The sequence below is a fragment of the Doryrhamphus excisus genome, chromosome 4 (genome assembly GCF_030265055.1).
Source record: "Doryrhamphus excisus isolate RoL2022-K1 chromosome 4, RoL_Dexc_1.0, whole genome shotgun sequence".
Taxonomy (NCBI): domain Eukaryota; kingdom Metazoa; phylum Chordata; class Actinopteri; order Syngnathiformes; family Syngnathidae; genus Doryrhamphus; species Doryrhamphus excisus.
Window position 1 is genome coordinate 20,078,378 of NC_080469.1, and position 26,033 is coordinate 20,104,410.

At 43.2% G+C, this 26,033-nt stretch overlaps 2 protein-coding genes across 11 annotated transcripts; both read left to right on the top strand.

Moving 5' to 3' along the window:
- Positions 1-526: 526 nt before the first annotated feature.
- On the top strand, positions 527-12,415 carry gra (granulito). Of its 7 annotated transcripts, XM_058069754.1 has the most exons (5): positions 9,396-10,680; positions 10,751-10,806; positions 11,575-11,632; positions 11,699-11,805; positions 11,879-12,399. In XM_058069754.1, exons 1-5 carry the CDS (start codon positions 10,572-10,574, stop codon positions 11,915-11,917), a joined length of 369 nt encoding a protein of 122 aa, XP_057925737.1. In that variant the 5' UTR covers positions 9,396-10,571; the 3' UTR covers positions 11,918-12,399. The 7 variants fall into 7 exon arrangements, 2 of the variants coding, with proteins under 2 accessions (XP_057925737.1, XP_057925735.1); XM_058069752.1 differs by having other exon boundaries at positions 11,699-12,415; XR_009129544.1 differs by lacking the exons at positions 11,575-11,632; positions 11,699-11,805; positions 11,879-12,399 and adding an exon at positions 527-717 and having other exon boundaries at positions 7,544-10,680.
- Positions 12,416-12,880: 465 nt separating this feature from the next.
- On the top strand, positions 12,881-25,371 carry rufy3 (RUN and FYVE domain containing 3). 4 transcript variants are annotated; one of them, XM_058069748.1, is made up of 18 exons: positions 12,881-13,378; positions 17,009-17,182; positions 17,269-17,386; positions 17,471-17,572; positions 17,653-17,776; positions 18,923-18,987; positions 19,087-19,152; positions 19,238-19,307; positions 19,389-19,481; positions 19,561-19,644; positions 19,716-19,883; positions 21,206-21,303; positions 22,002-22,121; positions 23,773-23,878; positions 23,955-24,031; positions 24,105-24,132; positions 24,219-24,296; positions 24,714-25,370. In XM_058069748.1, exons 1-18 carry the CDS (start codon positions 13,120-13,122, stop codon positions 24,855-24,857), a joined length of 1,974 nt encoding a protein of 657 aa, XP_057925731.1. In that variant the 5' UTR covers positions 12,881-13,119; the 3' UTR covers positions 24,858-25,370. The 4 variants fall into 4 exon arrangements, with proteins under 4 accessions (XP_057925731.1, XP_057925733.1, XP_057925732.1 ...); XM_058069749.1 differs by lacking the exon at positions 12,881-13,378 and adding an exon at positions 15,286-15,823 and having other exon boundaries at positions 24,714-25,371; XM_058069750.1 differs by lacking the exons at positions 22,002-22,121; positions 23,773-23,878; positions 23,955-24,031; ... (1 more) ...; positions 24,219-24,296; positions 24,714-25,370 and adding an exon at positions 21,439-21,983 and having other exon boundaries at positions 12,889-13,378.
- Positions 25,372-26,033: the final 662 nt, after the last annotated feature.

Below are 26,033 nucleotides of genomic sequence, written 5' to 3' on the forward strand. Positions count from 1 at the left end.
CAAATAAACCAGCAGGCCCTAAAGTAGACACAATAAGAACACAATAAGTAGGCACATGATGTGGGGTGTTGCCTATCTGTAAAGTTGATCAATCGGTCTTTATCGGGAATGATTATCAAAAAGGAAGTCAAGTAAATGGCGTCAACGTGCAGCGACCTCTGCTGGTGAAATTCTTGTGTGACATCCTTCATGCGTCACTAAAACCAAAGAGCAGACTTTATTCCATACCTGGCCGTTTAAGAGCTTCTTTAAACTCGTACATCCCACCGATGATGTTTGGAATAGACTCGCACAAAACAAGAGAGTTTGAAAAAGAAGAAGAAATGTAAAATAACAAGGGTGTCACAAGACGCTCAGATTGGGTCTTACTTTTAAGAAAGCAAGGGTAAGCGGTAGAAAATGAATGAATGAATGAAGAAACAATCTCTGTTGTTCTCCTCCCCCACTTAAGTTTCAAACACTTAAGTTTAGAATGAGTAAATCGGAGATGCTAACTCGCTAGCTTACTATGCTAGCTTGCTGTGTCCATCCCTCCAGCGATCCTGTACACTGCATGCAGTGGAAAAGCAACAATCAGGACGTAAACTGGTTTTCTATGATCTAACTACGAAAATACTTGGAGGAAATTCACTCATCCCAGTCGGGTCTGGAACCAATTCACCGCGATAAACGAGGGATGAAAATACACCCGAGGCATCCTTTGTTATCAAGGTTAAGGTAATAATTGCTAACAACTATATATAACAATTGCTGTTGTTGTTTTTTCACCTGTGCATCACAATGTTCAAATGTGCGATGAGGTACATAAGGAACAGATTGGTTTTATTGTTTTTCCATCTTAACCTTAACAGTGGCTAACTTTTTTTTTGGCAGTTGTGTTATGCAAACGCGACTTTTTAACCAACAGAGCCCATTTATGAGCACCAAACTCACAAACAGATTTCATCATTTGGTTGTTTGCTTAGTGAAACGCCTAACCTAGCATGATGTTGAGTGCAATGTTAGCGCCGTAGCTCACATAGCCATGCTAGCTTTGCTGACGTTGCTTGAAACCACTACAACCCATATTCCGCCCCTTAGCAAAGTTTTTGCCGACCAAAACAAAAACAACAACAATCCTGGCTACATTTTAATTCTTTGTACAATAAACAGTACCCATCAATTAAATATGACAATAAAATTCACATATTGAACTAATAGGGGTAGGTGAAGTGTATGCATGTACTTGTATACATGTTCAAAACCAATTATTCATTCATTTTCTAACATTTATCCTCACAGGAGTCGCGGGGGTGCTGGAGCCTATCCCAGCTGTCTTTGGGCGAGAGGCGGGGTACACCCTGGACTGGTGGCCAGCCAATCACAGGTCACATATAGACAAACAACCATTCACACTCACATTCATACCTATGGACAATTTGGAGTCACCAATTAACCTAGCATGTTTTTGGAATGTGGGAGGAAACCGGAGTACCCGGAGAAAACCCACGCATGCACGGGGTGCACCTGGTCTCTTAGCTGTGAGGTCTGCATGCTAACCACTCGACCGCCGTGCAGCCCAAAACGAATTAATTAAACAAAAAAAACAAAACAAAATAAACAAACAATAATAATGAGTTTCACATACTGCATGTTGACAATTAACCAGCACAGGAGGAATGTCCTCACTCATTAATCCAAGCTCAGCTACGTCCTGTTACTGGACAACTAAGAAGAGGACACTTTGGCACTGTGTGTGTTTGTGTGGGTTTGTGTGTTTGCACCCAGCAGCACTACACCAGAGAAACAACATTGTCGTGGGAGACAAAGTGTCTCCTTCCTTGTCAGCAGACCGGATAGATAAATAATTGAATGTGAGCTCTTGTTGATAAAATGATCAGTCAAGTACAAGCAACTGCTGTACATACAGTAAGAAGTACAGTATATATTGTAAAGACACCGGTAAACATGAATGTACTTTAGAGGTACTTTCGCAGTATGCTGCAGATTTATACACACGGTTGTGGTAGAGTCACAGTCCTGGGCTGCACGAGTGCCGCCAACATTAAGAGAAGTACTGACGCTTTGGCCACAAGTTGGACATGTTCAGTCCTAATTGTCCTACCTCGTCTTGCCAGACAATAACGGCTGTTTGTTGACTCATACTGCTGTACAATCTGCATACTAACGTGACGTACAGCATCTGGAAAAAGTGAGTACAACCCTCTCATCTCAGCAAGAATTAGATTTAGGGCATTTCCCCGTTCATTTGTGGGTTTTCTCCGGGTACTTTCCTCCCACATTCAAAAACATGCATGCAAACATTACTGTGAATTTAGGGCAGAACTAAATTTGAAACACATATATGCTAGGACTACGTTAAAAAACCATAGCATATGTGGAATCAAACTATGGAATGGATTGAGTAAGACCTTCAAACAATGCACAACGATGAGCCAAACAATGATGAGCCAAACAATACAAGCAGTTGATGTTTGCTAAATACAAGGATGAAGAGTCTTGAACCGGTCATGATGTGATATATATATCACTATATTGACACTTACTATGGTACCCATTATGTCATTGTATGGTAATATCACCTCGTACTTCCGTACGTGACAAAAAAAAAATTAATTAAATTTTTTTTAAACTATATTAGGAAAGCAGGAAGTGAACAAATGTAACAGTTACTGATTGTAAAAGTACCAGATGGAGGGGTAGGATTTAATAATCTTTGCTTCTTCCTACTCCTTTTGGACATGTGGAACTGGGAACTGATTATGGGATGCACTCAATTGTAATCTGATGCATGTTCAAATGAAATTAAACCATTACCATTACCGTGATCCTGTCGGGGAGTACAAGCTGGGACTAGCAAGAAACCTCAGTGACAGGCACAAATAAGCACACTTTACAGGATAAGAACTGGAAGACTTGCACCAGGGGAGGGGGGAAGGGAGGTGAAGGTGTTCCAGCACAGGGACAGCCAGGGACAACAATTGCAGCCATAACTGGGGGGGAGAGGGGGTGTATCATATGTGCGTGAGTGTCCTTGGATGCGTGCGTCTAGGCGTGGGAAAGTTGTCCGGTCTACAGCAGTTGCCATGGAGACAACCGTCAAGGTGTCCCAAGCAGAGTCAACAATCAACAGGTATCCGTGAAGGAAGATATCTCAGACATACAGTAGTTACAAATGGGGATTAATCATGATTAATCCATTTGAAAACTGTTATTCATTGAATTGCATTTGGAAACCTTTTGACAGCCCTAAGGCCGGGATCGCACTGAATCCGTTGCGGCCACCGGAAGCATTACGCAAGATTGAAATCCTTGTTTTAGGCTCACACGAGCTCTGTGCGACAGACCCACAATGGAAAGAATCCTTTTGGGGTCGAACTACTGTTTTGTGCCGATAATTATGGTCCCGATATCAGCGGTTGATACCTTTATCTGACTTTTTTCCAATCATGAAAACCCATATTAAAAAATGCTGTATACAACACACACTGTATGTGTTCATTCCGTTACAGGAGATATGTCATGTTACACATATCGTTATCGGCTGATATCGGCATCTGAAATTGAGAATCGGAAAAAAGTGCAGACAATAGACAAAAGTGCGTGCATTAATGTGTGTGCTTTTCATCACTTTGCAATTTTCCTCGAATGGAAATTCAGCGTTGGTCCTGCTTTATTGTTTTTATTCATAACACATAATATTGTGAAGCCTAACATCAGTGTGACATAGGCGAGACAAATTAGCGTTGGGGGGGGTTGTCCCACATACATTAGTGTATAATGCAAAACACCTCGGAAGAACAGGCAGGTCAGCCTTGTCCTCCGCTAGGACGTTTCGGAGAGGGAAATGAAATCAGGGATCAGCTGATTATTCCCCACCTCTATTTCCAATACGTCTTCAAAGGTCAGCGATATATTGGACGCCATGTCTGGTGAGGGGAGGCTCAGAGGGGGAATGCGACCTCGCCTGCCAGAGCTTTGTTGTTGGCAGGGATTTGTGCAGAACATTCTCCAGCTGATGTTTGGATTCCAGCTGTCTTTGCAACAACTTTTATTGTCTTCCGGCTTCTGACTTTTTAGGGGGAAATAGTTCCAAGAAACACAATTCCAGTTCCCCTAACACTTTCTGTCATGTCTCTTCTACGACATTCTTACTCTACTGATACTTTCATGTTGGTATTGACTTTTTTTATGTTGTTTGGGGGTTTGGAAGAGAAATAAAAACATTTAGTTGATTTACGATGTGCAAGCATGTGCCTCTGTATTGTTATACAATGCATTGTGGGATGGATGTGGACTGTTTGGAAAATATACTGCATGATTTACTGTGCTTCAGGGCAATGGTGCTACTTTCCGTGCCAAAGGGATTTTAACATGTTGCTGGAGAATATACACAAGTAATTGCATCATTTTGTGAAGATAGATGGGATTTAGATCCTTTAGCAAATGTTTTAAATTATAATAATTATAAAAAAATATATATAATTATTATATTTTTTGTCAGATTTGAGTATTACATTGTTTAGAGTAGCAATAACTAATTCATACAAATAAGCTCAACTATTGTATTTTTTTTACATAATCTACACATGCAGTTTAATCATTTACAAAATAAATAAAGTGTATGCTATGCTAATAAAGTTTGTTGTTACATGAATCAGGTTATTTGAAAAAATAATCAAATTTTCCCCATTGACTATGCTATTTCAAGACAATAATCCATATAATAAAACAAATGAAAATAAAAATTTATTTTTATTGGCCGGCGGAAAAAAATTCTAAAGTAACTTTTCATTTCGCCTCTTCAAAAGTCAGCTAACTTTGTTCTAGCGTTGTAACGTAGTGGATATTGCATGCCTTTGCAGTACAAGTCCCATAGAGGGCACTGGTGCATTATGTTATGCATTTCTATGCTGTGCATTATCTATGCCGGTCATTTTAGAAGTCATTTTAATGTGTGCATTCAAATTAATCATTTGGATTTCATTTTATTTTAGATATTCGTACATTCCCAAATAGTGAGGTATGGTGAGTATGGGGGTTTGAGTATAATTTACAGGAAAAGGACTTGAAACACAACAATACAGTATTTGTGTATATGTATGTTGCACCCCGCTGGCAGTAGGTGGCGCCATGTCTATGGGTAATTATTTTCCTACCGGCAGCAGTTTTATTTCAAAGCGAAGAAGAAAACAGGCCGTAGGGTCCTGTGAAGGCGGAGGCAATTCGTGGACCAGTCAACACATTTTTGTTTTTAGCATTTCCCCCCACCCCGCATACCTTTACGAGAGTCTTCTTGTGTAAGTTATATTAACGGTTAGTGAGGCCATCTTGTCATATTGGCTATATTTCTAAGCCTGCTTGTCGTCGTTGTTGGGCGGTCGTGGTTCATCGCAAAATGACCTGATGGGCTCCATGGCTTGCTAGCTAATATTTTTAGCTAGCAAAGAAGTCATTTGTTGTGGACTCGAAGAACCATTTTGGGGGTGAACCGACGGTTTCGGTCAAGAAAAGTAATTTTTACGCATTGGATGCACCTCAACGGTATTGTTGGGCGGTTGGCCGAAAATGGTTGGTATGTGGATACAAAGCGGATCGTTTTTAATGGCGGACGGGGGATTGTGGATGTGACGTCAACTTCGCCCTCATGTCCTGGATGACACTGGTCGGAAAATTGATATCTGTTTTGGGGGGATTTTTACTTCCAGATGAAGATCAAAAGAGAAATCCAGGCGTTTTTGTTTGCTTTTAAGCACAGACGTTCATACGGGGTCTGTGTTGTTGCTCTATTGTTGGTGTGATTTGACACTGAAGTATAAGTGTTGCTGATTGGTGTGTTGGGATGGTTATTCTGCTGTGACTTCTTTGGAGCCCCTGTGGTGTGTTATTTTTTGATATATTGTGTATATTAGTCTGTGGAATGGGAAGGCTTTGCAATAAAGTGGCTGTAGACAACTAGGATTGATTTGAGTGTTGTGCACTTGAGGATACAATGCTGCTGAGTGTCAAAGGGACAGAGCGAGTTGTCGATTTGGTTGTTTAAAATCCAAAGTGTGTGGAATTTAGGGCAAAAACTAATGGTTATCAGGCGAGCCTCATTGAGGTTTGCATCTTTGTTGGAAGAGATTTGTGATAGACAGACAGGCACAGTAGGTGGACTGGTATTGGTATTGGGACAGTGTTTGGAGCCTGCAGTTCGGCATCCCCTTGTGTGCTTGGGGTTGCATGTAACATGCATGCTAGGGTAGTCACAGTTGTACACAGTGTAGGGCCCTATGAAATCTGTTATTTTTCCCCAAAAAGTTTTGTTTAAATGTTTCCCTGTTTCCCCTTTTTCATTAAAATTTCCCCTTATTTTATTTACACAGTTAAACAGGATGTGGTAAACAGTGTTTGTGTTTTGAAGACTGTAAGTGTGTTTGTGTTGAATGCGTGGAAGAATAAATGGTCGTTTGCATTAACAAGTGGCAAAACACATGTTGTAAACAAATTCATACAGCCCGAGCAGTACACACACAGTGGCACCCAGCATGCACTGCTAAACTAAACTAACCCCGCTATCTTCCATTCACACTCCATAAGTGAGGCATCTGATTGTTGCCACATTTTTAGTCATGGGATTGAGCGGTCCGCTCAGGAAATACACAATGACAACATTTCATTCACATGTCAGTTTTCGCGTCCCACAGTAGTTATTGCCGAATTCCGCGATTCTATCAAAGCAGACATCATCGGGCCCTACATTGGTGTAAATGGTTGTCTATATGTAGCCTGTGATTGGCTGCTGACCAATCCAAGGTGTACCCTGCCCCTCACCCACACTCAGTTGGGACAGGCTCCGGCTCAACTGTAACCCTAATGAGGACCAGCGTTTCTAGAAAATGGATACTTTATATATCATGGATATTTTAGGCCCTTCTTGTTTAGACCAAATGCATCTATGGGATATTTGTTTTGAAGGGCTATCTTGGTTGGACAACTTCCGGATGGTTTGTCAGTTTTGATGGAATGGAGGATTGGACCAATGAGGCTACGACTGCATTTTCTATCAACAGGAACCTTTTAATTGAAGTTGGTTGGGAACTTTATTGACTGTCGACATTCTAAGGGCTTGAGATTTGTGTCACCAAGTTGTTTTTCTGAAAATGAAATTTACATATTTGGTTACAGTGGCATGATGGACAAGAATGTTCTTCAGACATTTATCAGGTCATAAGTGGTGGCATTTAGGCAAGTCAATAGGTGCTGTTTTAATAGCAAGCATTGTTGGTGGCTTAGGCAAACATGGGATGAGAAATGGTTGCGGTCGGAACCAAACCTATTAGTTTCTTCTGGGATAAGTCATTCAAACACAAAGGGACTTGAGAATTACTCTTGTGGTGAGAAACTGTCCACAGCAGTTTTGCATCCTACCATTTTGAGCTTTGGGGTTCTACACATTTTTAGACATTGTTTGGTTAAGTGGTGGCATGTTGGAGTGGCAGGTTGCTGAGCTGGGAAGCTCTGGTGGGAATAATGCAATTCTATACCCTTCTGTCTGCAGGTGCTGTTGTTTGTGCTTCAGCATGGCAGTCGTCATCCGTTTACAGGGACTGAGGATCACTGCTGGTTCTCAGGAAATTCGCAAATTCTTCACCGGCCTCAAAATTCCAGACGGCGGCGTGCACATAATTGGTGGGGAGCGGGAAGAAGCTTTCATTATTTTTGCTTCGGACGAAGATGCGAGAAGAGCCATGACACGCTCGGGGGGTCAAATTATGGGCGGGTGTGTTACTTTGCTGCTGAGCAGCAAAACGGAGATGCAGAGTCTACTTGAAAAAAGTGCAAAAAAGGCGGAGGCAAATCAGAAGAGTCACCATGAAGACAACGGCAGGCATGCCCGAAGGTCCATGGAGTCCGACACAAGCCGGAGGGCAGCAAGTCGACATGAGGTTTCCCCACCGACCCGCCAACCGAGGCCCTCAAACGACAAGTCCTTGTGTGTTTTTCTCAAAGGACTGCCGTTCACTGTGTCTGAAAGAGAGGTTTCTGATTTTTTCAGTGGTTTACATATCATTGACATGACTCTACTGAAAAATAAGGCCGGCAAAAACAACGGAATGGGTCTCGTCAAGTTTTCCTGCAATGAGGAAGTACTGGAAGCCCTGAAGAGGGATAGGGAATACATCGGTTCTCGCTACGTGGAGGTTTCTCCGTCATCAGAAGAGGATTGGCGGCGGACAGTGGGACGGCATCCCATGGTTGCCAATGCAGAAAGCGGCTGGTTTGAAAGACACGGATCACCGGTACGCGGTCAAAGGAATTTCCATCATTCTATGAGGTCACAATCTCCTCCAGGCCAGCACTGGGTCTCCTCGTCCTCTAGTGAGGAGTTCTGTGTTCTGGTGGAAAATCTCTCCTTTGCAGTAGAAACAGAAGACATTAAGAGACTCTTTCGCCATGCAAACCTCGAGGATGACCAAATCTTGTTCATGAATGCAGATGATCACAAAAGTAGGTCTGCGTTTGTCCTCTTCAAGACCCTGCGAGAGTACCGTGAGGCAACAGCCCAGGAGAAGAAATCGTTTTTCAATCGATGGATTCATACCCGCTCCATTTCAAGAGAAAAAATGGTATCAATTCTGGAAGAGAAGAGTATTCATTCCAGCCATTCTGGAAATGCAAGCAGGTTTAATGAGATGCCTCCGTCCCTATCCAGGGATCCCGACATGGAGAAGGTTTGCCTGTATGTGCAGAATCTTCCCTTTGATGTGCGGAAAGTTGAGGTTATGGACTTCTTTTTTGGGTTCAGTATCACGGAAGAAAATGTGCTCTTGCTGCGTGACAATAGAGGCACGGGGACCGGGAAGGCCTTGGTTCTATTCCCTTCCGAGTCAGCAGCCATGAGGGCCCTCTCTCTGAACGGACAGCGGTATCTTGGTGCCGAGGTTGTCCTCAAATGCATTTCGCAGGTTCAGATGCGGGAGTTGACCTCCGAGCTGCAGGGGTTTCAAGTACCACAGCAACCGTTTGATTATTTCCCCGGGGCCGGTAACATGCAAATGAACGCAGGGCCCCAAACCCACAGAGGCTGTGATGAGTTCTACGGAGACCCGAGTGGCCCACTTGACAGAGGCAACGGTGCACACGATCATTTTGGTGGTCCAACTTGCGTGAAGCTGCTTAACTTGCCGTTCCAAATCAGAACAGAAGAAATCTATGATTTTTGCCACGGATATCACATTATACCCGGGTCTATATCGTTGCAGTACGACAGCAGCGGAGCAAGTAAAGGCACAGCAACTGTGGTGTTTGAGACCCGGCAGGAGGCTGTAACAGCAATTGGAGACCTCAACGGGCGGCCAATAGGTGCTCGGAAGATCCAGCTTAGGTTTGTGTGAAAGCGACATTGGGGTTTTAACATGCAACTGGCTGAAGCGTTCTTATTTTGAATGCCGCAGCTTAGGTCGCAATAGTGTTTTGATTTTCATGCTGTATGGCTTAATGCCTTTTTAATGTTTAAGGACTTTTTGCTGTGTATTTTTCCTCCAGTTGTATCATATTTTTGTTGTTGGTTAAAGCTGTTGCCTGTACATATTATGGAATGCATTTATTCTACAAACCTTGACGTTATCAAGTTGACCAGTTGTACTGTGTGTATATGTATTGTACAGTTCACCAAGCTCTGTGTATTCATACTGTCATATGTTACTACACCAATTTCAGAAGAAAGTGTTTCTTATGTTTACCTGGGTTTTGTTTCAGTAGCATATTCTTCCAAAATGCAATTAAAGTATTTGAAAAAGAGCTACTATATAATAAAAACATGATATGCTAAAGGGTGAATAAGTGGCTTCTATAGTTAGAATGCTAGGTTTCATGCAGAATAGCCACATTTGATAAAGGGGACTGGATCGCATATTATGGTTACGACAATTCATTTCCTGACTGGGCTTTATTTTGAAACGTTCCCGGATGTCAACGGTTATTTTTGGTGAGAGTTTGACGCCGGTGACCATACAACACGCCGAGGAAACTCCATCAAGTCTGCAGGTGAATGATTCATTAGTTGGGGAATTTTAATTAACTTGCCACAGACTTGCATTACCTAGAAATACTCCGTGGAAGTTAACACCAGCGCAACAAAATGAAACAATTTTTAGACAAAAGTAACTTGGTTGAAGTTAAGTAGGAGCTAGCGTACGTGTCATTACGCTTCTTTAATAGCATTTGGGGTACAGTAAAACTGCAAATACCTTCGTGGGTTAAGCGTAAACTATTGCGGGTTTATATGTTTGTATAATGAGCAAAATAAGTGCATCGCTAGGCTAACGCGGCTAATCTACGCGTACAGTGTTGTACTGCTGAAATAAAACGTGTTCCATGTAAACTAGTGCCTGATTGAATTGCTTGTTTAACTACCCATGATATGCTATATGATTTTTAAAAATATACCTTACGTATCTTAATTGGTAACATTCCCTTCCATTGTGCACATGAATGAATAAAGATACTGTAAAAAAAAAAAGTGAAACCACCAAACACACTTAACATGGATCCGGAATAAAGTTGATAAAGAAGATGTGAAGTTGATGGTAGTGATGAACCTGATTGACATCAGAATGGAGGTGTCAAGGAGAAGGATACCCCGGAAACACCTGGAGCCTGCCAGACCCCTCCGCCGCCTCCAAGTTGACATGGGTAAGTGTTCTGCAACAGAGAAGTTGCCATCAGATCTGTTCTAATACATGTGCTACATTTGTATTTGTAGATATTCAACCCCCGATATATGCTCCATGTGCACAGGCCTTCTTGGATGCTGATGAGGTAAGAACTGCACTTGCTTGACCGCTGAGTTGTTTGGGTTTTTCCTAAACTATCGGTTCCAACATCAAATTGTTCATCATGAAACCTTTAAATGTTAAGTCAAGGATGTCAATATAATAATTAACCACCGTAAAACCGTCAAAAATGAACAAGTGACGACTACTCCTTTCCCTTCTCTCATAATACTGTACCAGAGCTGCGACAATTAATCGATGATCCATGGATTATCCAGTTAATTGGCAACCATTTTGGTATCCGATTAATAGATTTATTCAATTTAAAAGTGTAAACATCCTTTGATTTCATCCTCTCAAATAACTCACGTCAAGATAATTTTTGCCTATTTTCTGATACAAAGGGGATTCAACTAATGATCTCATCCCATCTTAGTCTATTAATCTGAATCTTGCTCTTTCGATTAATCCAGTTTAAAGAATATTGTTTTTTCAAGCGTCTCCATTTTTGGGAATAGTTGTGATTTTTTCCCCCCTATAATTTTCATTTAAATCATATATGACTTTAAAGACAAGATTCATTTTGCCGTGTTTTTTGTCTTAAAATATAGTTCCCCCTAAAAAGGGTCTTGAAAGAGATGCTTCATATTCAGTGTCATATCAAGGTCCTTTTTTTATGTCCAAAATTCAAATCCCTTTTGTCATTACTTTAGTCCTGACCAAGAATGGCTCCTTTTCTACCGTTGAAATGTCTTCTTTAGTTTTCTAACTAGAGTAAATAACAAAGTAAACATATATTTAAAAATATCCCCAGACAAACATTGGCATAGAGCAGTTCTGCAAGATTGTCAACCTCCAAAAGCAGAAAGAAGGTAATTTTGACACATGACTGTCTTTCCTTACATCTACATGTGTATATTTTGAACACTATATTGCAGAAAGAATATCTTACTCCAGAGATTTTTTAATTGCTCTGGCGAGATGTCCTGCAGCCATAAAGAGGCCAGAATTCCTACCGGACCACCCCGTAGTCTTACCCAGCACAGTAAGTCACCTCTTCAATAGCAAATGTTGGTGTATTGAATATTGAATATATGGTAACAATGCCGTCTTACCAGAGATCTCCGAACTATCTGCCGTTACATGAAAGCGGCTAGAATGTCGGCAAAGAGGAAGTGTGAGTTCTGTCCTCCTTCTTGCATCTTCATCTCGTTTTCTTCCTGGTCTGGTTTGATTTGTTCGTATCAGGGTGACAGCACAAACACTGTATGCTCTTTGCGTCCCTCAAAATTGTTTTTTTTTTTTTTTACTTTTCTTGTTGTATTTATTTGGACATTTCACATGCCGTGCCTTTCATTTCATCAATAACAACCCAGAAACGACTCGGTTGTCCAACGCAAGTAGATTTACTGCTTCATTTCCCCAAGCATGAGTGGTCTGCAGTGTTATTTTCTTTGACTAGTGTATTTGTCACTGGTATTTTCTATTGGGGGAATTACAGTTACAAAGGATTACAGTTTGTTGTGTTGACGTTTACCTTTTGTGTGGAATTAAAACGTCTGCATCATATTCAAAAGTGCCTGTGGGATGTTCTGATGGATATTTGCAGCAAGATGGGGGTTCACTCTGTGCATTGGTCTCAGACCCTTGGTGTGTTTGTTCCATAGAAAAATGAGCAGAGTGAGCCCTTTTGTCTCTTTGTCCCAGTGGGTGGAGGCGGGGCCGCTAGCATACATACAGACTGCAAAAGAATGTAACACTATAGAAATTCTATTAGTAGATTGCGATTTTATAATCACATTTATACACTATATATAATATATACATACATACATACATCAGTCACTGGTTTGTAATGTTATTCAGTTTTTATGTTACCTGTGTTTATTATTATAAATTTGCTACTGCCTTGTGTAATAATAATTACAAAAATATATATTTCCACAATGTGATGAATTGCCTGTTCATAGAGCTGCGTGTTTCTCTCGCGAGACCTGGCAACATTTAGACACAGGCGGTGAGGCAGTTTGCATATACGAACGAATCGCAACTTCGAGTCGATTCACTCGATAGAGACTTTAAAGTGTTCAATTTGTTCGCTAATGGCGCAGCTCTAATTGTGCAGTGCATGTTTTTTTCCCGTATGCTGGTCATCAGTGAGGACAGTCCGTGACGTGATCCGTCATCAGAGGAGTGACTTCACCTGAACGATCGTGGATTCAATCTGGGACATTTTGTAGACTGTTTCTGAAAATCCACCTCCATGCGAGACCGAGGCTAGGCGCGCCTAGCTAGCCGAGGACAGGGGACCGCCGTCGGGGTTACATGAAGTGAGTTTCACCTGGACTGGCTTGGGAGGATGGCGGACAGGGACGTGCACCCGAGGGACTTTCCTCCGCTGCATTCGTCCTCCCCGGACGGTTGTGGGAGGCAGAGTTCCTCTGACGAGAACGGACATGTCGACAGCCCCGATGAGACTCTCTCGCCGACCTCGGTGATTTATTTCAAGGAGGCTCTGAGCTCCGCCAACGTGAGATTTGGAAAGGCTGGGTCGCTGCTGACCTCCTCGCCTCAAAAGTATGACTTCCACATTGAGAGGATCGACTCAAAACGCAAAAGTGAGTAGAAAGAAAGTAACATTTGTACAAATTTCCTTTCATGCGAAACTTACGGGTTCTATTGTTATGCTAACGAAACATGCTAACATCTTGCATGTGACCAGTCCATGACTTTAAATTACAATGAACTTACAATGAATTTTATTTAAGACTTAAAATCTGTCAAACGGATGGAGTGAAAGATAAACTACCATATAAACTTGACAGTAATGTCGTACGGTATGACTAATTCTAGCTAATGTCAACAAGTTGAATCGATCACATGACCATGTCCCGTGTTAGACTTCCTGTTTGTGTTTTTGACGTGAGACAGAAGTGTTTAACTACGTTTCTTTCAAATGACACACAACCTATTGAGGAATTCCACTTCTGAACTCGAATGTATTGGATTTTAGAAGGCGTGGGGGTGTTTTCCATGGAAAAAATTGAGAAATAGTCTGTTCCAGTGTCAAACTGTCATCACAGCACCGTGATTAAACACAAGCAATGATTAAAGTCATATTTTAACCTTTGTAGCTACTGTATACATGGAAAAAATAAAGGCTAACTTTAATGTTAATGATGTGTTTGCCCACTCCTGTCTCTGTTAGAATGTTTATCTGTTGTTCTCTTTATCCACACAACAATAACACCATTAAGGAGTGGGACGGGAGGACACAAATGTTAGCATCTCTAGCATAGCTATGTGGGCATTACACTCGCATTTTAACAGCAACATAATTTGCTGCAGAAAATCAATCTGTTCCAGGGTCAAACTGTAGCCATTCCACAACGTTTATAAAGGCAATGTTTTTAAGTAACATACCTATATTAACTTAAACTAAGTGGGTTTATGTGTTGACGCTCACTGAGTGAGTAATGGTGTCTCAAGGAGCTAAGCATATCTGATTTCATGTGGAAAAAATGAAGTTGACCATCACTTTGCATGGCGACACAGATGCTTTTCAGCGCTCAGGGTGTGTCACGGTCCGTTTATGTGAATGGCAATCAGGAGACGATTACAGCCCATAATGACATTTGCCTCATAGGAGGCATGTGGTCCTACTGAGTTCCGACATGGTACACACAGAGGAGGAAAAGCACTAGCGCTAAGCATTTCATTGACGAAGTAAGACCGTAATAAAACATACAATGTCTGCTCTCACTGGGGTGCGGACTGTTGGGATGGGTGTATTTCTAACCCAGTATGAACTTTTACAAACTCAAAGGCACTGCGGCAGTAGCTTCAGTAGCTGACGTTACGTCTTGGTTGTGGCCTGAGACGTTGAGAGAGAGGCGCTGTGTCACTACGCAAGAAAAGTAGTTCTTTGGCGTTCGCGGTGACAATAACAATGTCGATGTAGCTTTGTTAGTGCAGGTTTTTATCGAAGACTTTATAGGAAGAAGAGGTGAATCCGAATTGTTATGCATTGTTAGCTGCCTCAAGCTAGCGGTTTTTCACACAGAAAAGTGACAGTCGTCTTGTGTCACATTGTTCCCCCCAAAAGGGCAGATTTACTATAACATGCTCAAGGAGGATACTATAGCGACCTACTGCGGAGCGAGGGGGTGCTTTAGCGTGGTTCGGTGGCCTGTTTTGTTTTTGCAATAGTGGATTGTGGATCGACCGAGCTAGATGTTACAGTACCCTCTTTATCCTTCATTATATTTGCAACAGTGGAGTGTTCTAGTTCCCCAGCAAGTCCAGTGTTGTTGGACCATAATAGTAATTTTTTTTTTGACAATTGTTTTTATTGGAGGAATACACGCTTGCTCTTTTCAGCTTTATATGTGTCGCTTTCAAGCTCTCTGGGGGCCAACCACCGTCACCACTATTATTACCCCCTCCCTCTGCCCCCCACTTTTTTTTCTTTACGCATGCACCATCTGCTCACGTGACGCGTGCTGGCTGCCACCCAGCCCTCCTCCACAGTCGGCCATCTTGGTCAACACCCAGTGTGCATCCACGGCGGTGCACAGGCAGAGTGACTTAGCGGAGGAGGGTGGCCTCTCCTTGCATCCTTAAATCTCTCTCCTGCACAAAAGAGGTCGAGGGGGGAAGGGGGCGGAAGAGGAGGAAGAGCTGCGTCTCAGTCGGACTCAAGGAGGTGGAGAGGAGGGTGCAACCCGTTGAGCTCCTCCGCAGACACCTGCTAAAGGCATACTCATCTTTTTTTTTTGTTGTTTCCTTCACGAGGGAATTTTACCGGAAAGAAAACACCACTGCCTCCCCCCCCCCTCCCAAAAATCCCTGAACCTGCTGAGTCATCAGCATCATCATCATCATCATGTCGGATCTGACGCCTCAGAGCGAGACACCGACTCCCACCACAGACAAGATCACCCAAGCCGCCAGGGAGACCATCTATCTGTGCAACTTCCGCGTGTCCGTCGATGGCGAGTGGCTGTGCCTGCGCGAGCTCAACGACATCTCCCTCACCCCGGACCCCGAGCCCGCCCATGAAGGTAACACGTTACGGGCTCCCCCCGCAACACAAGGGGGCCGCATCCCAGGGGCAAGGAGTGCCGCTACCTGTGCTTTGAACGTGTGCTCAACAGATGACATCGTGATGTGTAGCGATGACCCTGCAGTTACGGATGCGCTTCTTCCTTCCTTGCTTCCTTCTTCTTCCGCTTGCCACGCCTTCACACAAATCCCATGCTGGGAAAACAGCTCGGAATGCTTTCTGGGAAACGGCGGTAGCTCCCATTGTGGATGTTATGGGCTGGGCCAGAAATGTGTTAGCAGTTGTCGTTTGTTGTTGCATACCATGGGCAGTGTACCAGTATGTCGTTTTTAATGCTCATTTTGGCCTGGAGTTCTTATGTATTCTTATTTATTCCTGTCATATGTTCACCCCCTCCCCCCCAAAAAATGCAATCTATTTATTATATCATTTTGATTTCCCCTCATAAATCTACATTAATCTCGTAAAATGATGTTGTTTTTTCCCATTCCACTTTGGACACCCCATGCATCAGAAAGTGTTGTGTCGCTACTTTAGTTGAATGTTTTTCTCAGCTCAGCTGTGGTCACGCATAATTTGTATGTTTTTGTCGTTTTTTTTTTTTAAGGAAACTCTGCCATCCTTCGTTTATACTAGCGGTTAATTGATTCATGATCCGACCAGGATGAATTAATTTCCACAATATAGGATTCAGTGTTAATAAATTGAGTATTTTCTGTCTATGACTTTCTAAATACGGTTTTGAACAATATTAGAGCCCCGTAGACATGAAATAACACCCCTATAGTCACCTTTGCATTCTTTGTTTGCAGCACATTGCTCAGATCTCATGCAGCAGGGACATGAGGTGGCCCTAAGATAGCGAGCCAACCAGTTATCCTCAAATTTGTTTCTAAACTTAAGAAGCCAAAAAATTAACCACTTCCACACAGGGTGGAAGGAGAAGTTTTTTTTGATCATGTCGAACATGCCATGATATGCAGTGTTAATGTAATGTCATTATGGCTGCCTCGTGACCACAATCATTTTTCAATATGGTTTGGTTAACAATGGAAGCGTGATATTGTGAGGGACGGCGGTTGTGTCTTTGAGTGTCTAAACAACAGTATAAACCTATCATGTTATCTTTCTCTCTCTCTCTCGCTCTCTATCTCTCTCTCTATCTCTATCGCGTCTGGTCCAGATCCCAAGGACCCCATCACAATCGAGCGCCTCAACCTGATGAACATGGCCAAACTGAGCATCAAGGGTCTGATCGAGTCGGCGCTCAACCTCGGCCGAACGCTCGACTCGGACTACGCGCCCCTGCAGCAGTTTTTCGTGGTGATGGAGCACTGCCTGAAACACGGCTTGAAAAGTAGGATCTTTACGTCTTGTGTCCTTTAAACCATACCTTGTCGTACGGTTTTTGACTTTTTCTTTTGTGTTTTTAACAAATGCCAGCCAAGAAGACCTTCCTGGGCCAGAACAAGTCCTTCTGGGGGGCCCTGGAGCTCGTGGAGAAGCTGACACCTGAAGCTGGGGAGATAACCGCAAGTGTGAAAGACCTGCCTGGCCTCAAGTGCGTTCATTTCCATTCATGTAGGTCACAACATAACCCAACAAAGAGACTCGTGATAAAAAAAATGTCTTCATTGGATGACAGAACCCCTTTAGGAAGAGGGCGGGCGTGGTTACGGCTCGCCCTGATGCAGAAGAAGCTCTCTGACTACATGAAGACCATCATCAACAGGAAGGACCTCCTCAGGTTGATCACCCTTTTTCTAAGGAACATTTCCTATATTGTCTTCATTCTCCTGATTAATTAGCTGGCTTCTTCTTCTGTAGTGAATTCTACGAGCCAAACGCACTGATGATGGAGGAGGAGGGCGCTGTCATCGCTGGACTGCTTGTCGGGCTCAACGTCATCGACGCCAACCTGTGTATGAAAGGGGAAGACCTGGACTCGCAGGTTGGTTGGCGTTCAATGGCAAAGAACACCTTCAGTAGGAAATACAGCCAGAGTGGCCCTCATAAGGCAGATAGAGGAGGGTTTAGCTAATAATCTAATATACTTTAGGTATAAAATATAATAGACAAAGGAAGAAGCAGCTTGTTTGCTGCGTCATCATCGCTCATTATGAAGGAATATTAGGGTCTCACATGGGGGATCTTATTATCCAATGATCGTATTTTACATGAATCTGGTAGGAATATTAAAAGGGACTTTATTGTCAAAGAGTCAATATTAATAAATTGTATATGTTTGTAGTTATGGCATAGAAAACCTTTTTACGATCTTCTACATTTGTTTTTTAACATTACTAGAGCCCTCTAGACATGAAATAACATGCTTAATTTAGGCCAAGAATACATTCAGTTTGCTTAAATATTCATTCATTCATTCATTCATTTTCTACCGCTTTTTCCTCACGAGGGTCGCCGGGGGTGCTGGAGCCTATCCCAGCTGTCTTTGGGCGAGAGGCGGGGTACACCCTGGACTGGTGGCCAGCCAATCACAGGGCACATATAGACAAACAACCATTCACACTCACATTCATACCTATGGACAATTTGGAGTGGCCAATTAACCTAGCATGTTTTTGGAATGTGGGAGGAAACCGGAGTACCCGGAGAAAACCCATGCATGCACGGGGAGAACATGCAAACTCCACACAGAGATGGCCGAGGGCGGGGGCTTAAATATTCATATTTTACAAAATAATAATAAAAGGCCGTATTCAACCACAAAACAGTGATCGTTTTTGTAAGAGATTTTTGAAAAAATGTGATAGTGGGAGTGTGATGTCTGAACCGCGACCTAGCAAGGGTGCACTTGTTCATAAATGACCATGTGGTTAAAGAGAGCAGTTTTCACTTTCTCATGCACTCTGAATCCTTATTAAAGTCAAATAATTAGTTAATATATAGTGTGGGTTTTACATTTAGGAAATAACAATTATCACATGCTTTTTCTTTATGCTTTGGGTAAATAATTAACAGCATTTACAGTATTTTTCTTTTAAAAAAAAAAACATTTTTTTCTTTAATGAAATTGTTATTCTTCTAATTCTATGACACCAAGAGTCAAGGATTTACTATGAAATTCCCGCTGCAGGTTGGAGTGATTGATTTCTCAATGTACCTGAAAGATGGCGGACACAGCAGCAAGAGTGCAGAAGGGTGAGGCTTTTTTGGTAATAGCGATCATACCAGCAGTACTTTAAAAGCTGTCCCACCGTGACATGCTTGTAAGGAATCTATCCATGTCTGCGCCCCCAGTGACGGTCAGATCACAGCCATCCTGGATCAGAAGAACTACGTGGAGGAGCTCAACAGACATTTGAGGTTTGGCACCATGCAGCTTCTTTAATGCGCAGCTAAAGCTAAGTCATAAATAGAACCTAGGCTGACGGTGTGTCTCGCTTGTTAGCGCTTCAGTAAATAACCTCCAGGCCAAAGTGGACGCGCTGGAAAAGTCCAACACGAAGCTAACAGAAGAGGTAAGGAGGCTCTGCTGTGAATTGAATAGAAGCGCTAATTGGAGCACAGTGTTACATAGCGTGTGATGTTTTCCTGCGCAGCTAGCGGTGGCCAACAACAGGATCATCACGCTACAAGAAGATGTGGAGAGAGTGAAGGAAGAGAGCTCGTATCAGCTGGAGTCCAACAGGAAGGTGAAGTCTCCTTCATCTTTTGCAGCAAACGTCAATCTTGTTTTGTCGGTCTTTTCACGTCTGTTGTTTGTTGTTTCAGGCATTGCGAAGCAACTCCACATCAGATGGTCCAGCGCTGGGCGAAACACGCAAGCAGCTCAAAGAGGAAACGCTCCTTCGACTGGTGAGTCTCCTGCTCCTCGGACGAGCGCTGATTGGACAGGCTGTGAGATGGCTGATCCGACTGTGGCGCAGGATGTGGAGAAGGAGCTGGAGGTGCAGATCGGCATGAAGCAGGAGATGGAGCTCTCCATTAAGATGCTGGAGAAGGACATCTGCGACAAGCACGACGCTCTGATGGAGCTCCGACAGCAGCTGGAAGACCTCCGCATCATCAACCAGCAGCTCAGCCACAAGTCACAGGTTGGGCTGCTCGGGCGGGGGGGTAGATAAGAGCTAACCCTGAATTTAACAGGATAGAAGACTGACATTGCGTTTATATGTTTATAAAAGCAATTCATCATTAAGACGGCACTCACAATCAGTAGGGTTCTTGCAGGGACTGGTAGGAGCAACACCTGAAGGTCTGAAGATGAGCTCATTAAAAAAGAATTATGATATAAAATTAATAGTGGCGGGCGGCACGGAGGTCTAGTGGTTAGCGCGCAGACCTCACAGCTAGGAGACCAGGGTTCAATTCCCTAGGCCATCTCTGTGTGGAGTTTGCATGTTCTCCCCGTGCATGCGTGGGTTTTCTCCGGGTATTCCGGTTTCCTCCCACATTCCAAAAACATGCTAGGTTAATTGGCGGCTCCAAATTGTCCATAGGTATGAATGTGAGTGTGAATGGTTGTTTGTCTATATGTGCCCTGTGATTGGCTGGCCACCAGTCCAGGGTGTACCCCGCCTCACGCCTGAAGACAGCTGGGATAGGCTCCAGCACCCCTGCGACCCTCGTGAGGAAAAGCGGTAGAAAATGAATGAATTAATTAATGAATTAATTAATAGTGGCGAAAAAGTAATACCTAAATTATTTCTTATTATAAAAATCAGAAATATACAATGGTCCCTCGCTAAATTGCTCCTTCACTCTTCAAAACAATAAACAAACAGGCAAACACAAACCAAAGCAAAATTAAACATTTTGGATGTTAACCAAAAAATGTGCTAACCGAGGCGAATGTTAACCAAGGTACCCCTGTGATAACACGGGCCACAACCCACCCACGACAAGCTAAATCTCAACTTTCCTGTCACCCCGGCAGTGAGGCCTTCTGGGGAACACATTTACTGTGACACAAGCGTAAAATCCGCCATTCCGATACATTGATGAGATAATAGCCACTGCAGTAAGTACGCTGTCCAGACAAGGAGCTGCTAACATCGTATTTATATCTAATATGTCTTATTTTCTCTGATTATGTCTATTATATTTGTTAATACAAATGTGACGGTGACTATAGGGGTGTTATCTCGTGTCTAGAGGGCTCCAATAATGTTAAAAACCATACTTGGGAGGTTGTAAACAAGTTTCCTATGCCATAACTACTAAAATATTCCATTTATTGATGTTGAATCCTAACTCATTATCATTATAACCAATTAACCGCACCAAATGAGGGAGGACTGTGGTCCGTTTACTAAAAAGAAGGTCAACACTGTGGGAAGTTGAGCTCGGCGAAGGTGCGCTATGCTGCGCCTCAAAGATTGACTCACAGCCGACTCTCCGGTTTCTTCCTCTCAAGAGTGCCGAGGCAGGCTCCAAGCAGAAGAGCGACGTCATCGCTCGGCTGGAGGACAAAATCAACCAGATGTCGGGCACGGTCAAACAGATGGAGAGCAGGTGAGCATCTGCTTGGCTTCACATCGCCATGTCACCACTTTTTTAGCTTAAAACATTCTGTTGTTGTCTCCTTCATCACCTCCTCCATCTTTTCTTTTTTTTTTTTCTTTTTTTAATTTCTAATGCTACCGTCAGTGAGAAGCATTTGGTGATGCAGGCTAGAAACCTCAACTCGGCTGCAGAGAAGCTCCTCCAGCTTCAGCAGTAGTAGAAGAACCGACGCCAACCAACCTTCAAGCCCCACTAATGTAGACATAACCAGACTAGGGAGTTAACTTTCTGTAAAAAACCCATAAAACGTCTTTCCACCAGCTTCAGCTTTGAGTAGAGTGGACTCAGTACATCTTTTAAGCTCTTCCTTGTGTTCTCCGACCTTTTTTCCTTTTAAAAACACGAGCGGGTTCACGCTTCTTCCTGTTGGAGGACCTGCGGCCTTCCGGACGGTCTGTGCTCATTAGCGCCTACTTGCGAAAGGGCGGGGCTTTGCGTCGGTGTCGATCCAAAGAGCAGGAAGGGGGGAGGAAGTCAAGGAACGGCAAGAGTATAATGTATGGATTTGGTGTATGTGAACATTGTCGTCGTAACCATTAGGCTAATAAAACAATCAACAAAAGCAGCTTTTTGTTTTTTCAGTTGTTTTTTCTTTTTATATTGTGTTGTTTTTGCATCCCGCCTCCTCCGCTTCCCCCTCCAACCAGATGCAAGCAGGCCGAGCGGGACAAGGAGGCGGCGCTGGAGGCAAACCGCCTCTTCAAGCTGGAGTTTGGAGACAAGATAGAGAGCCTGCAAGCGGAGGCGGAGCAGCTCCGGAGACACAGGTGAGCCCTTGGCTCCTTGGGAGTACAGCGGAACCTTGGTTAGCGCCATTAATTTGGTCCAGAAGGTCCAACTTTAACTAAAACGGATGCTAACTGAAGCACTTTTCCCATAAGAAACAATAGTTTTATGGTTGTAGTCTGGCATGCAGAAAACTGGAAATGCACAATAATTATGACATCATAAATCAGATATCCTTAAAAATAATTTATTTTTAAAAACTCTGCAATGAGGAAAGATTATCTGTACTGTGCAGGTGAGCAAATTGAGCGCTCCTTTTTCCCCCTGTCCGTGACTGCCCTTTTTGGATGATTTCTCGGCACATTGATAAGATAAGATCTGCCTTTATCTGTCCCTTAGTGGGGAAATTTGCAACAATTTAATACACATACTTATGCTAGTTCCGTCCGCTCTCCTTGGGATGGCTGCGTCTTCCAGCACATGATGTGTGCTCCAGTCCAGGGGTTAAAAATCCTGACGGCAAACCAGCATCTTGTTGAGTCTAGGTTTCCACTAAGACGAGCGCTTAGCGAGATGTTGTGTTAGCGTCAAGAAAAGAAGTTTGGGTGGTGTTTTAAATCATCGAAATAGGGCAAGATACTGCAACTGTTACACGTTATCATCAGTGTACGTGTTATTGCATGATCACAGCATGTACGTCAAACCATGCATAGTGGAAATAGTGGAAATAGGTGTATCCCAATGACAACATTGTTAGCTAGCTCATATTAACTAATTTTCTTGCGTTATAACGCACAGAAAAGGGAAAGAAATACGTTCATGTTTCGCAAAAACAACATTCACTTTCCAAGGAAGACATTTTGCATGCTAGTTGTACCAAATACTCCCCGATGAGGGGGCGACAAGCCACCGGAAACCGCAAAGGGTTTGTCACAGGCTCTGTTGCGCCACACCTGCTGCTCGGAGCGTGTGCCTGAATACAGTGCATCTTGCTGGGCCACACCACGAGGCTCCTCCCCCTCTATACTCTGCTTCTCGTGATAGTTGTGATGTAGTAGTAATGTCATGATATTTGATTCGGACAAATCAACAGTTGTCCACACTCTGCCATCTCTGTGTGGAGTTTGCATGTTCTCCCCGTGCATGCGTGTGTTTTCTCCGGGTACTCCGGTTTCCTCCCACATTCCAAAAACATGCTAGGTTAATTGGCCACTCCAAATTGTCCATAGGTATGAATGTGAGTGTGAATGGTTGTTTGTCTATGTGCCCTGTGATTGGCTGGCCACCAGTCCAGGGTGTACCCCGCCTCTCGCCCGAAGACAGCTGGGATAGGCTCCAGCACCCCCGCGACCCTCGTGAGGATAAGCGGTAGAAAATGAATGAATGAATGAATGAAATCAACAGTTGGTCAAATCCTAATTTGTTCCAGTCCTTCTAAACTCTAGGTGTGCAGAAACTGTGCTTAAATCTATTCTGAAGTACAAAAGTACAGGCATCAGATTACAATGCATCACATAATCTGTTCAGTTTTTGCTTTTAATTTTTGTTTTTTTCATATTATTTATTTATTTATTTATTTTAATCTCCACTAAACGACATGTTTTACTGGACTTGTCCTGAGTCTCAAGAAACCTTTGTCTCTTCTCCAAGAGTTCCAAAAATAACCCATAAGTGATGTTCTCCTTCCTCCAGTTCCTATTTGGAGGCGGAGCTGAGGAGAGAGCGAGAGCGCCCCCTGACGCCCAGACAGCCCAGCACACCTCAGGGGGAGAGGAAGCAGCCTGAGAGCATCCCCAAAGTACACACCACCACGCTTTGGAACACGGCGGCATACAGCATCACATCACATTGACTTGTTCTTTGTCTTCTCCCAGCCGGGCTCCGTGTCTCCGCCGGGGACAACGGAGGGCCACGCCACACCAGACGACAAGACCAGCCTGAGCTCCAGCTTGTATGCACTTCCAGTGTAACTTCATGTCGATTATATGAAACCGTGTTGGACTGTTTGTGTCTTCCTCTTTAAGGTCCTTGTGTCCCTCCGAGGATGAGGAGGTGAGCTTGGCGTGACGTCCTAGCGATGTTGTCTAAGAAGCGATGTTGTTTAGGCTGAATTACATTGTGCTGTTGCTGTTGTACAGGACGAGTCTTTTGTGGAGATCAGTCAGCCTTCCATGTGCAGCATGTGCGAGCTGGACGACTCTCTCCTGAAGACAAAGGTACCGCACCATAAATGCAAATGTTTTATTTTGGTAGCCAAGATGAGCACAAATGACACTACATTATTGTGACACACTGGGTCATGAATCACATACTCTAAATAATGAAAAGCTTGCGCACAGTATGTCCTTTTTTTCTGTTAAAACTAAAATATAAGTAGATTTTTTTACCTGAAAAAAACACGTCCAATATTTCTACATTTTGCATAACAAATATTATTAAGATTATTGTAGTTTTAGAATTTTTAGATTTTTTTCTACTGAAAATCCCAGTGGAAAATACAAACAAACCATGCATCTCACAAAACAGAAAACAATTTTTTTCAAAAGCCTTGAGTTGATTCACATTGTGGAAAGGACTGCAGAGTACGATGTATGAATGCACGTGTAATGATGGCGGTGATGTTGCTGTCGCAGAGGCAGTGTAAGAACTGCAGCGGCGTGTTCTGCGAGAGCTGCGTGTCCAACGAGTTGCCGCTGCCATCGTCTATCTTGCCCGAGGTGGTGTGCAGCGCCTGCTACTCTCTCTTGCTGCAGCAGTACGCCTCCACGCCGTCGTAAAACACGCCGACGGGCCTCCTCCCCCGAACTGGAACCGCAACACTGCACTTTTCTTGACACGACTCCTCCAAAGATGATCTTGCGGCCATATCACAGTATTAGATCTCGCATTTCACCTAGATATAATATTGGAATGAAAGACACACATCACAGTAAGTAGTAGATGCATTCTTCTACCAGGATGAAAGATGTTTCATTAAAAAAAGCATGACTTTCAACAATTATACATACACTAATGATCAATGAAAAACATGTATTGAACTAAGCAAATGTGGAACTACACGGCTTTCATTAGAGCGGATGCTTAAAATAAATCACCAACGGCAAATAATAATCCAGATGCAACATTTTGGTAGCAGTTTACTTTTCAAAACAAGCCCCCAAAATCCTTTCATCTTGGTTACAACTGCTGTGTACTCTTAATAGCTTTATTGGAGCAATGCATTGCTTCATATCACATGAAAGTGTTTCTGCAATAAAGCCTCTTTTGTGTCTCATCTGGAAATTCCAAATGATTTTCATGTGTGATGTATGGTTATTGATCGTTTAGGTTCGTACATTACATACAAAATAATTACCACCGTACGTGACGTCACAGAAGCGCTGTCGTAAAAATCCCTAAAGGAGGAAGTGACGTAGTGCATTCCCGGTACGTATTGCTTAGCGGCAAGCGGAGAGAAACAAACATGGCGGCTCCCATCAGTACATGTGGGACCTTAACGGAAGTGCTGAAATTCTTCCTTAGAGGAAGCTGGTGGTGGCTGATGTAACAGGCTAGACTGAGAGAGTGAAGGCGGTGCGGTCAGCATTATCATTAGCATCATTATGGCCAGTGATAACGGCGTTACTTTTTTCAGTAACGGGTAATATAACTAATTACTTATGTCAGCATAACGCCGTTACTGAAGCCGCATAAAAATATATCACCGACTTCATAACTAATTTGCAGAACCGTGAGTGTTGCAGAGTGACGGGTGGGGCGAGATAACCACATAAGCAATGAGGATTGGCTCAGGTTTTAGTAAAATTGCGTCTTCAGCCAATCAGAGAACTTGAGTGGGCGGGTGTTTCGAGCACAACAGCAACGAGGATTGGCTAAGGTTTAGTAAGATTGCGTCTTCAGCCAATCAGACAACATAAGTGGGCGGGTGTTTAGAGCACATAAGCATCGAGGAT

Coding starts and splice junctions, on each gene's coding strand:
- gra (XM_058069752.1), top strand. CDS start 10,572: ATGGTAGTGATGAACCTGATTGACATCAGAATGGAGGTGTCAAGGAGA. Junction 10,681..10,750: donor CCGCCTCCAAGTTGACATGG/GTAAGTGTTCTG, acceptor TTGTATTTGTAG/ATATTCAACCCCCGATATAT. Junction 11,633..11,698: donor CCTCCAAAAGCAGAAAGAAG/GTAATTTTGACA, acceptor ACTATATTGCAG/AAAGAATATCTTACTCCAGA.
- rufy3 (XM_058069748.1), top strand. CDS start 13,120: ATGGCGGACAGGGACGTGCACCCGAGGGACTTTCCTCCGCTGCATTCG. Junction 17,387..17,470: donor AAAGACCTGCCTGGCCTCAA/GTGCGTTCATTT, acceptor ATTGGATGACAG/AACCCCTTTAGGAAGAGGGC. Junction 19,645..19,715: donor AGGAAACGCTCCTTCGACTG/GTGAGTCTCCTG, acceptor ACTGTGGCGCAG/GATGTGGAGAAGGAGCTGGA.